Source organism: Pteronotus mesoamericanus, unplaced genomic scaffold (assembly GCF_021234165.1).
Source record: "Pteronotus mesoamericanus isolate MK-2021 breed Mesoamerican mustached bat unplaced genomic scaffold, CSHL_Meso_final scaffold_21, whole genome shotgun sequence".
NCBI lineage: Eukaryota > Metazoa > Chordata > Mammalia > Chiroptera > Mormoopidae > Pteronotus > Pteronotus mesoamericanus.
In genome coordinates, this window is record NW_026555310.1 from 3,935,310 (window position 1) to 3,948,760 (window position 13,451).

A 13,451-nucleotide genomic window follows, 5' to 3' on the forward strand; every position below is an offset into this window, starting at 1 on the left:
ATAATGCTGTATTTAAAGAGAATATTTAAATGTAATATTAAAGAAATATTCAAAAGAATGGTGTGTTACTCTTTATCTTGGCAGGCCACAATCCAGTTACTTGTTAGAAAAAGAATACTTCTCCAGCATTGTATTTAAAACTAATTAGGTCAGTTAGGGATTAATGTTAACAAAAGTTTTATGGTGGAAAAATAGAACGTTCTCTCTGGAGCATCAAGAGCTTGGCATCACATGCCCTTATGCACCTCATCAGCTGAACAGGCCTCGCTCCTGCCCGGCTGTAGCTTTTCCCTCTCTAGTCCCTATTCTTGGGGCCTTCAATTTCATTACTTTATCTTTTTGTGAAATTTTCTATTCCTAGTTACCATTTAAATTCCAGCAAGAGAATCAACTTCAAATCAGTTCCTTTATAACTGCCACCCCATCAGAAAGTTCTATTCCCACCAATTATCTCCCCATTAGTTAGGTTATGACAGTCTTGTAAAGGAGCAAAATGATTAGAGTATGCATGAGTAATTCCCAGCAACTGATTTCAGACAGTCTTTACTTGGGTTTAAAAACAGTGCTTCATGCATTCACAATAAGTTACTACAGGTCACTGGTGTGCATACATAGACAAAAGCTACACCCAACTTACTATCTTGATGCAGACCTCTCCTGGTCTCCCGAGCTGGGCAGTAATTAGTGCCGTACGGGTTTCATCCGTGGCCCAAAGAAGGCAGCCACTGTAGGTTACAGTGGGAAGGCTGCAACACAGTGGAGGTAGCAAAGAGTTTAAGATCCACAGGGGGTGTAGCACAGCCCAGAAATTAAGACAAGGGTGTGAAGGCTGTAAACACTGGGGAACGGGTCAAGAAGCACTTGGACTTCTTTCATCTTTTCCATTCAAATGTTCCCATAAGTTAATCACTAAAACAAGGAAAGTTAAAATGGTGAAAGGATTTTGAAAAGAGGTTAGTTACCCCAATGAGGGGGACAAAAAAAATTCCTATTTTTGGTCACCTCGGGGTTGAGGGGAGCATCAAAGAACATGCACGTGAATGCTCCAGTTTAAGTAGTGCTATTCCCACCAGGCAGGAAGCGGCTTCAACAAAAACACTGCTCAGAAGAGTATGGCAGTGGTCAGTCCTAAGCCAGATGAGCATTCCCACCTCGGGCAGAAGCTTACTTCCTAGGATCTGAACATGTCCCAGTAAAAGCCCAGTACACTGGCCGCTTCCAATTCCAGCTAATTCCAAGAGAGCTGGGATGGCACCTCACATGGGCCACCTCTGGTGAGAAGGTGTGTTTCAGTTCCAGCTCCCACACAGGCACCACACGGAAGCCTGTGGCACCTGCTCCTCTGCCTCTCACACATCCAGCAGCGCACAGAGACTTTGCTGACAAGTGCTGTTTGGTCCCACGTAGCAGTACTGTGATGGCAGGACAATGACATCCGCTCCATGTTCACTCAGCGCCTTGTCCCAGTGTAGTTGATGGAAAGCAGGACCACGTTGTGTAGCAAAAGGGACAGCTCGGCTTCTGAAAACACCAGCAATGTGAATCGTTTGGCCAGGGAACAGCAGGCCTTCTAACTCTCTTGGTTTACAGGACTTGAAACTAGAGGCAGGAAGCCAAGTGCAGGAGCCATGACATTGGGGGGCTATTGTTCTCCAGCTCCCCTGCTTCGTTACAGTCCCTGCATAGATACTTTCCTTTCCTTCCATGTAGATTCCTGTCTACTCATCCTCATTTCTTTCTTATTTTTTGTTGTTTTTTTTTAAGATAGAGGAGAAGGGAAGGAGAAAGAGAGGGAGAGAAACATCCATGTGTGAGAGAAACATTGATTGCCTCTCACACACCCCCAGCTGGGGACCTGGCCTGCATCCCAGGCCTGTGCCCTGCCTGGGAATGGAACCAGCAACCCTTTGGTTTGCAGGCCCGCGCTCAATCCACTGAGCCACACCAGCCAGGGTTCATCCTCACTTCTTGACTCTCCTGTGACAGCAGCAGCAAATTCAGAGATAATAATGGTACTGAACACCACTGTCACCCTTGGGATTCTTCTGGTAGAAGTTAGTGCTCTGGGGATATATCTCAGCGGGAATGGGATCAGCAGGCCCACCCTGATATTCACAGGCTTAGAAAACATTAAGGCCTAGCCAAAGTTTCCAAACAGGAGACCCACCAGCCTAATATTCACCCTTAGGTACTTTTTGTTTAGCCAATTGAGCAGTTTTGTTTTGAATCTGGGTACCTTTAGACTGGTACTGCTCAACTGAGACAATTCTGCTCTCCCCTCCCACGTGGACATTTGGCCATGTCCGGAGACATTCTGGGTTGTCAGAACTGAGGCGAGGGTGGGTACTACTGGTACTAGTGGGTAGAGGCCAGGGGTATTGCTAACCATCCTCTAAAGCACAGGACAGCCTCTGCAGCGGAGCGTCAAAGGTGCCGAGGTGGAGAGGCTGTGCCAGACAAGCAGGCACTGACGCCGTGCTCCCACCGCCCCGACTCTCGCTCGCTCGCCTTGCCCCGTCTACTTCGTTACCTGCGTAGCCCCTGCAGGCTAATGAGCCTGTGCCTTCCGATTAGACATGTATGTTAGAGAAGGGTCTCACAGTACATATCCAAAATAATCTTAGAATAAAACACAAAGAGGACTTGGGTTTTGGTTATGCCAGAGAGAGGTTTTACCTTTCAGGTTGCAGGAAATCTGCAGCCATTCTGCCAGCCAAGTTCGACACCTCTCTTCTGCAATAAGGGTAGAATTCAAGCCACGAAGATAACAAGCCTGCAACGCTCAGAAGAGAAATGGTCCTTAATAATCACAGAACGAATATGCCAAGAAATGTAAACACACAAGTAACCCAAAATCTCCTTTAAATAAGTTACAACCTCATCCCAAGAAGCCCTTCTCTATGGCAGTTCGAACTAAGGTGACAAGCAATGAGGCCTATATAAGCTAAAACAGTAGATCTAAAGTATCATTAATGGCCTTCATTTTTGAAGGACCAGAAGAAACATAAACCAGAATTACTGTGGGCAATGCCTTCCCAGTACTTAAGTTCAATGAGGAAATAAAAAGATCTAGAAATGAGGTGAGAGAATACAGAGCTTGAATTTTGCTATAACAAGCAAGACAAGCTCTTACTAAGCTCCCAGCCCTGTGAAGTCAAAAGTCCACCAAGGATTGAGGGTTGATATCGCAATCAAGCTCTTACCGATTTCACTTCCTGTGCAGTCAGCTGGCTGATCCCCAGTTTCACCAAAGCCTTGTCCAGCTGGTGAATCACAGTGGTGTGAGTCTTTAAACGGCGTCTCAGCAAGAGAGAAGGCAGGTGAGGCGTGAGAAGCATGGCTCGACTCAAGGCTTTCTGCGACACAACAATGTAGGAGGAGACAGTCAGCATAGCATTACTGCAAGCAAAGACCTGAAGCAAGGTGAAACTGTGGAGAGAGAAAGCCTGAGAGGACTCACCATTTGCAGAGTATGGAGCTGGCTCATGCTTAGAGGATGCTTAGAGAAACACTCTCTCAGAACCAGGATATCATGTATTGCTGGATGGGTGCCACGCTGTATCTTGGGAGGGGTTGAGAGAGGTAAGGGATAGGTAGATGTTGCAAACTGAATCTAACAAGATTCCTACTTTGGAACAAAGGTTAATTGGAGGAATACCTTGGTGCACAGCTCTGTCATATGCCACCGGAGTCCTGCATCAGAAATGAGAGGGATATTTTTTTCTAAATAACAAAGGATTTCTGGGTGGGACTGCTTCCGTATAGCATGATAGACATCTAAGAAATCAATTTGTTGCTTTGGGGTCCAGAAATGTTTGATCAGTAGTTGCCTAGGAAACAGATACCTGAAAGGAAAAGGAACGACAAAGTCACTTGCTGAAACTGGCATCTTTCAAAGCGTCTGGCAGACATGAACACTAGGAAGAACAGATGGAGACACCGTTTCCCTACCACGCTGCTCTTTTTTTGCCAGTGCTCTCAGACCAAGGTTTAAAGATTCAATGAAACACAATGTCGAGCAACACTGCTGAGGTTCTGTGAAAGGAAGCAGCAGTGGAAGAGGACCACGTGCGGCAGCCAGATAAAATGAACCCTTTGAACTAATGCTAGTGAAGAACATACTTGGGACACAGGTGGACAGAGTTACAGAGCTGGACACTGCATGTGATGTTGACAACCTAACAGTAACACAGTCTTCATGTGAACACAAAATAGAAAGGGCAGATTCGCTTTGAATTCATTTCTCTACCTGTGTGGTGGTTTTAAAACAAGGCCACCAATTCTCTGGCACTCCTCTCATTGAGATGTCTGTGTCCCTTTTTAAAATCTGGGTGACTGACTCAACCAACAGAAGAAAGCAGAAGTGAGGCTTTGTGACCTCCAAGCCCAGGTTACAAACGGCCAGGCAGATTCTTACTGGCTGGCACACTCACTCCTGGAGCCCTGCGCTGCCACGGGAGAAGTCACACTACCCTGAGGCCGCCACATTAAACAGGCCGCAAATAGGCTCTGCGCTTGACCCCCAGTCTTCCAGCCATCCCTGCAAAGGCGCAGACATTAGGGTGACCTCGCACCTCCCAGACTAGTCCATTCACCAGCTGTCACTGAGGGACCTCTGTCAACACCACATGGAAGAGAAATGTCCATCACTCACATGGCCAAATTCCTGACCCAGCAAATCAGAGAAATGGAGCTTGTTTTAAGCCATGAAACTTTGAACTTGTTTGTTATATAACAACAAGTAACTAGAACATGCAAGGTCATAATTTAAAAGTGTCATCTTTGGATATAAAGTAATAAAGATTTATGTTTTCAAAATATGAAAAGTATTTCTCCCCTGAAGAAAAAAATTTGTCCCAAATTGCTATGTCTTTCAGGGACTGGGTTACTGCCTTTATGGATGATGAACAAGGTCATTATCTTATTTCACATCATGTAGGGGCAGCTGAGAGGCAGGGAGCATCTAGCCCACCTACACTTAAGAGCTGTCCCAGTAACCAGAGTGTTACTGAGCAGCTTCTATGAACCCTGGGCTAATGAAAAGATTGGAGCAGGAAGTTTGATAACTTCTGCTTAGCTTCTGAATGTAAAATTCTTAAAATAATTCGTAATTTAAAATAAATATGTCAATATGCTGGGGTGACAGAAGTCTGTACTCACATTAGCAAGAAGACCAGGTAGTTGGCAAAGGGTGGAATGGAAATAATACCTAGGAAAAGACACTTGGTGACGTCTCGACGGAACTAAGCAAAAATAAACACAGATGCAGTTTTAACCCACATTCTTAACACAATGGCCAACCCCTCCACCCCACTGTGCAGCAAGCCTCTACTATAGCCCAGCAAAGGATCAAGGTTACCTCTATCTACCTGTAGTTGGTAAGTTCCTTGAGGACAGAAGCCCTGATTTATTTACTTTTGTATCCCATATTCTCTAGTATGAGGCCTGACATTATACCAAATCCCTCTGTGAATTCTTCCTGATCTGCAGAACAGGTCCTAGATTCTTACTCTCAACTTTAAAACTACTCATCAAATCACCACCAAATATCACTTTCCTGTTGCCCTTTGGATCCTTGCAGATTTTTACATGTTCAGAAACAAACTGGATTTTAGTGTCTACAACTTTTATTAAGTAAGTGTGCGCAAAATTCTACGGAGCTCTACTATGGAAAGCTACAACCCTGAAAGAATCCAAGTTTGAAAAATAATCTGATGATCGCACTTAGTTCAATACTTTTAATCTCCTGGCAAAGGCAAAAGCTTGAACAGTGGTTAATGAAATAGAAAAGAAAAAAAACTTGAGATCTTGGTTAACTTGAATTACCTCACCATGAACTTCTGGATACGTGCCCCTGGCCCATACCTGTCTCAAATGCTCCATCTCCCGGTATGAGAGCTGATGAAACTTTACATTGTGCTTCCACATATTTGTCTTTATTCTTCTAGCCTTTTTGGCATCAGCCCAAATCATCTGCAATCCTGCCTCATTAAAGTAGAGGACAGAGTGTAATGGTGTCCCAGTATGAATCTCACCACCGCTTTCTATTCCAAGTCCACCCACAATACACACATTTGTCTCTCCCCAACACTACTCGACATTAAAACTTCCATCTAGGTCGCTTAAAATTCTTGTGAGGCAACCCTACCTCTCTTTTCTCATTCTTTTTTCCTACAGGACATCAAGGTTTTTATCTACCTGTAGCTGGTAAATTCCTTGAGGACAGAAGCCCTGATTTATTCACTTTTGTATCCCAAATATTCTCCTCTAGCCAAGCTGGCCTTCTGTGATCTACTATGGAACATTCTCTCTTTTCCGGTTCATTCCTCATGAACCCTCCCGTTTTAAAATAAAAATTCAAAGCTCCCTAACCTGAGGAAGTCTTGTTCAACCAATCCTGTGGATTCTCCCACCAGATACTAACTTAACTCTTTTCTAGAATACTTTTGTATTATTGTAATTCAACATACTTCTATGGTTTGCATTTTTCTCTTCATTCTAGAATTCTTACATTTATCTAGAACATTAGTTTTTAAAAATGCCTTCCTATTTATGAATGAAATAATGTCTAGGTTGGCTTCAAAATAATACAGAAGAAAGCATGTGTATAAATAAGGTGGGGGGTCATGAGTTAATTGCTGAAGTGAGGTTGAGTATACGGAACCTCATTATATTATTTTCTCTACTTTTGTGTGTTTAAAATTTTCCATAATAAAAGGCTTAAAAACAAAACCACCAAAATGTTTTCAGACCCTTTTCTATTTGATCCTAGTTAAAAACTGGGAGCTGACCAAGCAGCCATTCTTAGCTCCACTTTACAATTAAGGATAAGCAATTTGCAAGTCCACAAAGCTTGTAATAATTATGATAATATTCAGAGCTGACAGTGTAGTAGTTTATTGTAATTGGTGTCATGATAAAAGTATAGAGTATAATAATATTTATAGCTATGTCTATTGAACACTTACTATATTTGGGCCTTAACTACTTTACATGTATTTATTTAATCTTCACAACCATGAGGTCAACAGGTAGGTCTCATTATTACCCCCAATTTACAGATAAGAAAACCAAAGGACAAAGAGATTAAGTAACTAATCCAATCACATGGCCAGTGACAAGTTGGGATTTGAACCCAGGCCTTCTGGCTCCACAGTAGACAACCGACATCACATCATCTCCTAGTGACTAGCAGAGCTCTGATTTGAACCAAAACATTCAGAAACCAAGTACTGTAGCACAATTTCTGCAACATGCTAACTAGGAAAAATTTGTGACAGGCATTAAACCACATTTTCTCATGGGCCAAGTCAACTGATAAATCACAAGGCAAGTCTGTACAGCCATAGATCCCTGCTCTTGTGCATGACAAAGAATTTCTACTATGATTAAGTGTGTGGTTAAGAAAAGTGCAAAAATACCTATATTCCCTGTGGATATTGTTAGAGGTTGTTTCTCATAATACATGTTTTTAATTTTAAAAAAATTTTTATTGATCGATTTGAGAGGGAGAGAAACATCAATTTATTGTTCCACTTATTTGTACATTCATTGGTCGATTCTTGCGTGTGCCCTGACAGGGGAGGTTGAACCCGCAACCTTGGTGTATCGGGATGATGCTCTAATCAACTAGGCCACCCCACCAGGGCTGCTCTCACAATACCTTTCTGGAAACACCCTCAAGTGCTAACTGAAAATATTTATTTTAACACTCAAGCATTTATGAAACACAAGACATCCCACCTCACTCTCCCATAAAACACCTGTAAATTACCTTTCTTACTCTAACCCTCTGACACTGCCTAAGAACTAGTTCTAGTGATTTCCATTTCAGTTTTGTTTTTACCTTTCATGAAGGTTGTGTACAGGACATAGAAGCGGGGAAAATGACGATCCAAAAAACGATGGTATTTCCCACTAATCACTTTTGTCTTAGTCACCACATAAGACATTAAGCTCTTCACATCTGTCTTTGGAGAAAGGTGAAACTTTGAAGACCTACAAGGAGGATCAAACAGACTATCTGGGAATCAGTCCAAGCAGCCCCTTCACACCTGGCGTCCCTAATGTACAGCACAGGCCTCAACGAATTTTTGCTAAGACCTGAAACCTCCGAAACATAAGGAAGATCTTGGGATCAAGAGAAGATAAGGAATCAGACTGAGAAAAACAAAAGAGGCAGATGAGAAGCTAGGCAGGAAGGGATGTCGGGGTGTGGCATGAATCTGGAGGGAGCACAGGGCCTGAGGCCAGAGCAGCAGGATAAAACCAGAGAGGTGGGACCGAGGTAAACATCGGTAAAACCAGACTCAGAAAAGAGAGGCTGAAAGGTGAACTCACGACGCGCTGGGAATTCTATACGGGGCACTAAGAGTTCAGAGCGTCAAAAAGCCAGGTCACTAGCGGGGATCAGGGTGCGATTTCTGAATAAAAGAATAAAAATCCCAAGGCCAGAAAGTGGAACCCTGACAACTAAAAGCATGCAAGCAAGGATGAAACACTGGAAGGGCCTGTACATCAAAAAATGCTTTTCCTTTTCCAGGTCCCTCACCGAGGGGCCCCCCAGGCCAGTCCAAAGCGAACAAGCTGCAGCCTCCGGGTGACATAAGGTGTGGGGGTGACCGCCGAACCCCACAGAGCAGCCCGAGCCCAGCACACCCTGGAGAGCGCCATCTTCTCAGCGAGGGAGGGCGGGGGGGGAAGGTCTTTTCCAGGTCGTGGTTTCCAGTACGTCGCGTTCGTTTGATGACGCATGCGCCTTTCCTGGGAGCTGATTGGTAACTGCAGACCGCTTGCCCTGCGCTAATCCGACTCCAACGAAAACTGAAGACTTGAGGGCGGAAGAAACGGTAGGATTGGGCGCAGCCAGTACTTCCTAGTTTAAAGGCGACGGAAGCGGGCTGTCCCAAAGGGAGCGAATGCTCGTTCCAAAGGAGGGTTTGTGATCTTGAGGATGTCCTCTCTTTGAGGGCCTAGTGACCCCTCTCAATTCCTTAGCGCCGACCTTGCCCTCAGTCCGTAACCCCGGCTTTGGCGCCTTAGCGCGTAGATGCCAAATGTCAGTTTGGCAGTGCCTGGGGCCACGGCGCCTCCTAGGGGCTGGGATGACCCGCGGCACTCTCTAGTGGTGGCAGCTTGACTTGGCCGGGAACTGTCGATTTCCAGTTACGGTCTGGCGACTGGAGGCCTGGGAACGGCCCCGGTGCAAACTAAGTCTGCTTTTTCCTTTAGTCGGGTTTCCCGGATAAGGTTTGCGGGGAAAATGTCTTTCCTTAAGCACCTCCTGCAGACCAAACTCGGGTCTCAAATGACATTTCTGAAAGGCTTTCTCTGACAAAGGACACATTTTTTTTTTTTTTCTATCACCCTGTGTACGTTTTTTATAGCACTTAGCACTTACATCGTTTATACATTTGCTTCCTTGTTTGTCAGGCTCCCTGAACTAGGTTGAGGGCAAGCATCTTGTCTTGTTCAGTGCTATACCCTACCCCTAACACTAGGTGCCATGCCTCGTACGTAGTAGGTGTCCAATAAACACTTTTTAATAAAATTAATTAATAACTGAAACTGGGAAGGATTCCCAGAAGTGGCATTTAGCTTCCTCCAAGAGTTAAGTCTTCTTGAGTACATATGAATACAGGATGGGGCAAAAGCAGGGTTACAGTTGTTTGTATGGAAAACATAATAAATAAGACTGCAAAAATAAACTGTGTGTCGCATATACACAACTGTAAACATACTTTTGCCCCACCCTGTATTTACTGTCCATGAAGGATAATGGAGATTTCCATTTGGAAGCAGAGGCTGGAGTCTGGCACCTTAGAGCACTCGGCCATCCTGGCAAGCACCCGTTTGGAACCAGGAGATCTTGATTCAAATCTTAGCTCTGCCACTTCGTTTAATATATGTGTGACCTTCGACGTGTCACCCTAGCTCTGAGCTTGTTTCCTTTATAATAGTACCTGTCTTATCAGACTTCAGTGAAGATCCAAGAAGAAAATGGTTGTGAAAGCTTCCATGGCTATATGAGGCTTTATGGGTCACAGAGCTTTTTATTAGTGTAGGCTGTCTATGACTGTACCCCTCATGCAATCAGAGGAAAAGTTCTGCAGGTGCGTGGCTGTCTTCAACTGTTAAGTGGGTGGGATAAATTGACTAAAAAATTTTCTGTGTCTTCAGGCAATTTCCAAGTCCCCTCAACTGCTAAGTGTCACTCAAGAATGTTCAGTTCTAAAATTCTAGAACACTCCTGGAAAGAAGGGGGGCAAGATCAGAGTTTTGTGAAGGAAATGGGAATGCCTGGGAAGACAGAGTAGAGGAAAGATATTTCATACAGCGAAACAATATGGCAGGAACAGAGGAATTCATTCATTTCTTCCTCAAATATTTATTGTTCCTCACCCCAATATACACACACTAAGTCTTGTTGTTCTGTCTTCTATGTCTTCAGTCATCCAGTTTCCTTCTCTCTTCTGTGCCATCGATCTGGATTACTGGAGTAGCTTCCTTACTGGTTTCCTGTCATCTATTTTGGCTTTTCTCCAACCAGTTCTCCATACTGTAGCCAGAGAAAGCTCTTAAAATTGCAAATCTAAGCATGTCACTCTCTTTTATAAAACCTTTCAAGTTTCCTCTGACTCCAAGAATAAAGTTCAGACTCCTTCACCTGGCCTACCTTCCCAGCCTCATCTCTTATCTCATAGTATCTCTTTCCCCTTAGCTTTCTATGCTAAGAAATATTGGCCTTTCAATTCTACCAAAGGCCAAGCAACTTTACACCCCTGGGCTTTTGCACATGTTTCTCTTTGCTTGGTGTTTCTTACTTCCTACTTCTCTTCCTTCTAGCCTGTCTTCCAGGTTCCAGAAATGGTAGTAATAATGGCTACCATTTATTGAGCAGATACTATGTGCCATCATTATTCTTAGTGCTTTACATGTCTTAAGTCATTTAATCCTCACTTCATAAAGTAGATACTATTGTTAGCTCCACTTTATAAGTGAGGAAAGTGAGGTTTTAAGTAAACTACTCAAGATCTGGCTGTGTCTGGTGTGGCTCAGTGGATTGAGTGCTGGTTTGCAGACTGAAAGATCACTGGTTCGTATTCCCGGTAGGGGCACATGCCTGGATTGTGGGCCAGGTTCCTGGTCTGGGCACATAGGAGAGGCAGCTGATTGATGTTTCTCTCGCACATCGGTGTTTCTCCCTCCTTTCCTCCCTCTCTACAAATAAATAAATTAAATTAAAAAAAAATCTCAATCAGCAGTTGGAACCAGACAGACTGGGCACATGAATTACTGCTGCTTGTATATAAACAGCACTGTTACAGGAAACTCTTAAGCCCACAGAGTTAGGTTTCCCTGTAACTCATCTTATAGCTAGCTATACTTATCCTTCACAGTACTTAATATGCTCATAATTAACAGTGGCATTATACATTTAATGACAGTTTTCCCCATTTGATTCCAAGCTCACTGTATTTCTGGTCCCTGGCACAGCCCTTGGCATAGAGGTGCTTATTAAGTATTTATTAATTGAATAAATATATATCTGATTATAAGGTAATATTTTTCCTTTCAAAATAATTCCTTAGAAAGGAAATTCCTTTATGTTTCGTGTTCTTTTATTCACTAATAGTTAATTTACTCACTAATTCTGCAGTTATTGACCATCTCCCTCAGGCCTACCTAGTCTAGTTTACATTATAAAATGTTGGAGAGATTGTTTAGAATGCTAAAGTGAGGCAGTACCATTGGGGGCCTTGTGTGAAGATTAGATTTCCTTGGGGACCTCAGGTGTAAAGGTTAAAGATATGGATTTGATTTGAAAGGTACTAGGGAATCACAGTGCATTTTGCCCAAGAGAATGACAAGATGAAGACAATGTTTTATAAAAATTATTCTGGCGTTAACATGGATTAGAGTGGGAAGGGACTGGATATTCAGGATATCAATAAAGTTATTTTATAAAGATCTGGATAAGAGATAGTGAAGAACCACCAGACTGCCCCCAAACGGTGACCATCTTTAAGTGGTCCCAGATTTGTGGTGCAATGAATGGGAACCACATTTGAGCTCCCCAAGCCCATATGTCCTTTATTGTCATCAGCATTTGCTGCTGTTTGTTTGGCAAGCATTTGAGGGCCTGCTCTGTAGCCCTTCTGCTAAGTTCCAGGAAAATGTCAGGGCCGTTCCCTCCAAAAGCTCAGAGGTTTAGTAGAGAAGACTGACATTTAAAAATAATTGTGCTTCAGCCCTGGCCGGGGTAGCACAGCTGGTTAGAGCATCATCTCGACATGCCAAGGTTTTGAGTTGGATCCTCGGTCAGGGCACATATGAGAATCAACCAACAGGTGCATGAGTGGAACAATGAATCAATCTCTCTCTCTCTCCCCATTCCTCTAAAATCAATCGATAAATTAAAATTCAATGTTTGCCTCTCTCTTTCTCTCACTCTCTCTTGCTCTCTCCACCAGGTGAGGGCACTGTGAGAAGGCAGCAAGCCATAGAGGGCCCTCAACAGAAACCAACCCTGCTGGCTTCCTGATCTTGGACTTCCTACATCCTGGACTGAGAAAATAAATGTCAATTGCTTAAACCACACAATCAGTGATAGCAATCCTGGGTTTATTCAAATAATTATTCATTTAGCTCTGGGTTTAGGAGTCAAATACCTAGAAGGACCAACACACACGAGGCAGATGAGCTACAAGCAAAACAACGGGGTGTGCTGAGGGCACAGCACACTGGAGATTGTGCCCCCTGCGGAGGAGGCCCCAGTACTTCGTTACATTGTGTCAGAGCCTCCGAATTGTAGGTGAAGCCAGAAATTCAAACTTGTATAGGTTAGCAACTTATTTTAAAAGATTTTAAAAGGAGAAAAAAATATGCTATCATATGATAGGTGCTGTAACGGGAAAATGTCCAAGATACAGTGAGAGTTACACAAAGAAGTAGTAAACTGATAAATTCTGGTGGTGGTTATGGTGGTGCATCCGGATGAAGAGAAATCAGGTTTGAACTAGATTGTGGAGGATAAATTGGAGACTGACTGGCAAACAAGTACTGTGAGGAAGGCCTTTTTGGAAAGAGGGGATGGCATGTGCAAAGATAAGGAAGACTGGAAAATTCAGGGAAAGATAAACCTCTTGCTAGTACAGATAATAACTGGAGTGATTTGCCACTTTTAGGTACTGATTCATTGAGTTTGACAGGCTGGTTCGGGCCAGGCTGTTCTTCTAAAGTAATGGGAAAAAAAATCCCAGGCTGAAAGAATTTTAATAGCCAGTGGTTCGTATTAAAACTTCTTAATTGCATTTCTTTTTTCTTATGTGTTAAAATGTTTTAAAAGAAAAAGAACAAAGAATATTATAACATTCATCTATGTATCTACCACCCAAAATGAATAAATAATGTTATACCTTTTTTTCTCCCAAGTCCATTTCCCTTCCTTT

The 13,451-nt window shown here is 43.2% G+C and overlaps 1 protein-coding gene across 6 annotated transcripts; it reads right to left on the reverse strand.

The window, feature by feature from the left end:
* Positions 1-80: 80 nt before the first annotated feature.
* On the reverse strand, positions 81-8,712 carry LETMD1 (LETM1 domain containing 1). 6 transcript variants are annotated; one of them, XM_054591099.1, is made up of 9 exons: positions 8,552-8,712; positions 7,847-8,019; positions 5,866-5,981; positions 5,161-5,243; positions 3,659-3,845; positions 3,461-3,562; positions 3,204-3,356; positions 2,677-2,773; positions 81-1,521 (listed from the first exon to the last, which is right to left on the reverse strand). In XM_054591099.1, exons 1-9 carry the CDS (start codon positions 8,671-8,673, stop codon positions 1,451-1,453), a joined length of 1,104 nt encoding a protein of 367 aa, XP_054447074.1. In that variant the 5' UTR covers positions 8,674-8,712; the 3' UTR covers positions 81-1,450. The 6 variants fall into 6 exon arrangements, with proteins under 6 accessions (XP_054447074.1, XP_054447072.1, XP_054447073.1 ...); XM_054591097.1 differs by having other exon boundaries at positions 7,847-7,998; positions 8,552-8,692; XM_054591098.1 differs by having other exon boundaries at positions 7,847-7,998; positions 8,659-8,666.
* Positions 8,713-13,451: the final 4,739 nt, after the last annotated feature.

Coding starts and splice junctions, on each gene's coding strand:
- LETMD1 (XM_054591099.1), bottom strand. CDS start 8,673: ATGGCGCTCTCCAGGGTGTGCTGGGCTCGGGCTGCTCTGTGGGGTTCG. Junction 5,244..5,865: donor AGATGGAGCATTTGAGACAG/GTATGGGCCAGG, acceptor ATTTTTGCTTAG/TTCCGTCGAGACGTCACCAA. Junction 3,846..5,160: donor TACCTGGTCTTCTTGCTAAT/GTGAGTACAGAC, acceptor TTTTCCTTTCAG/GTATCTGTTTCCTAGGCAAC.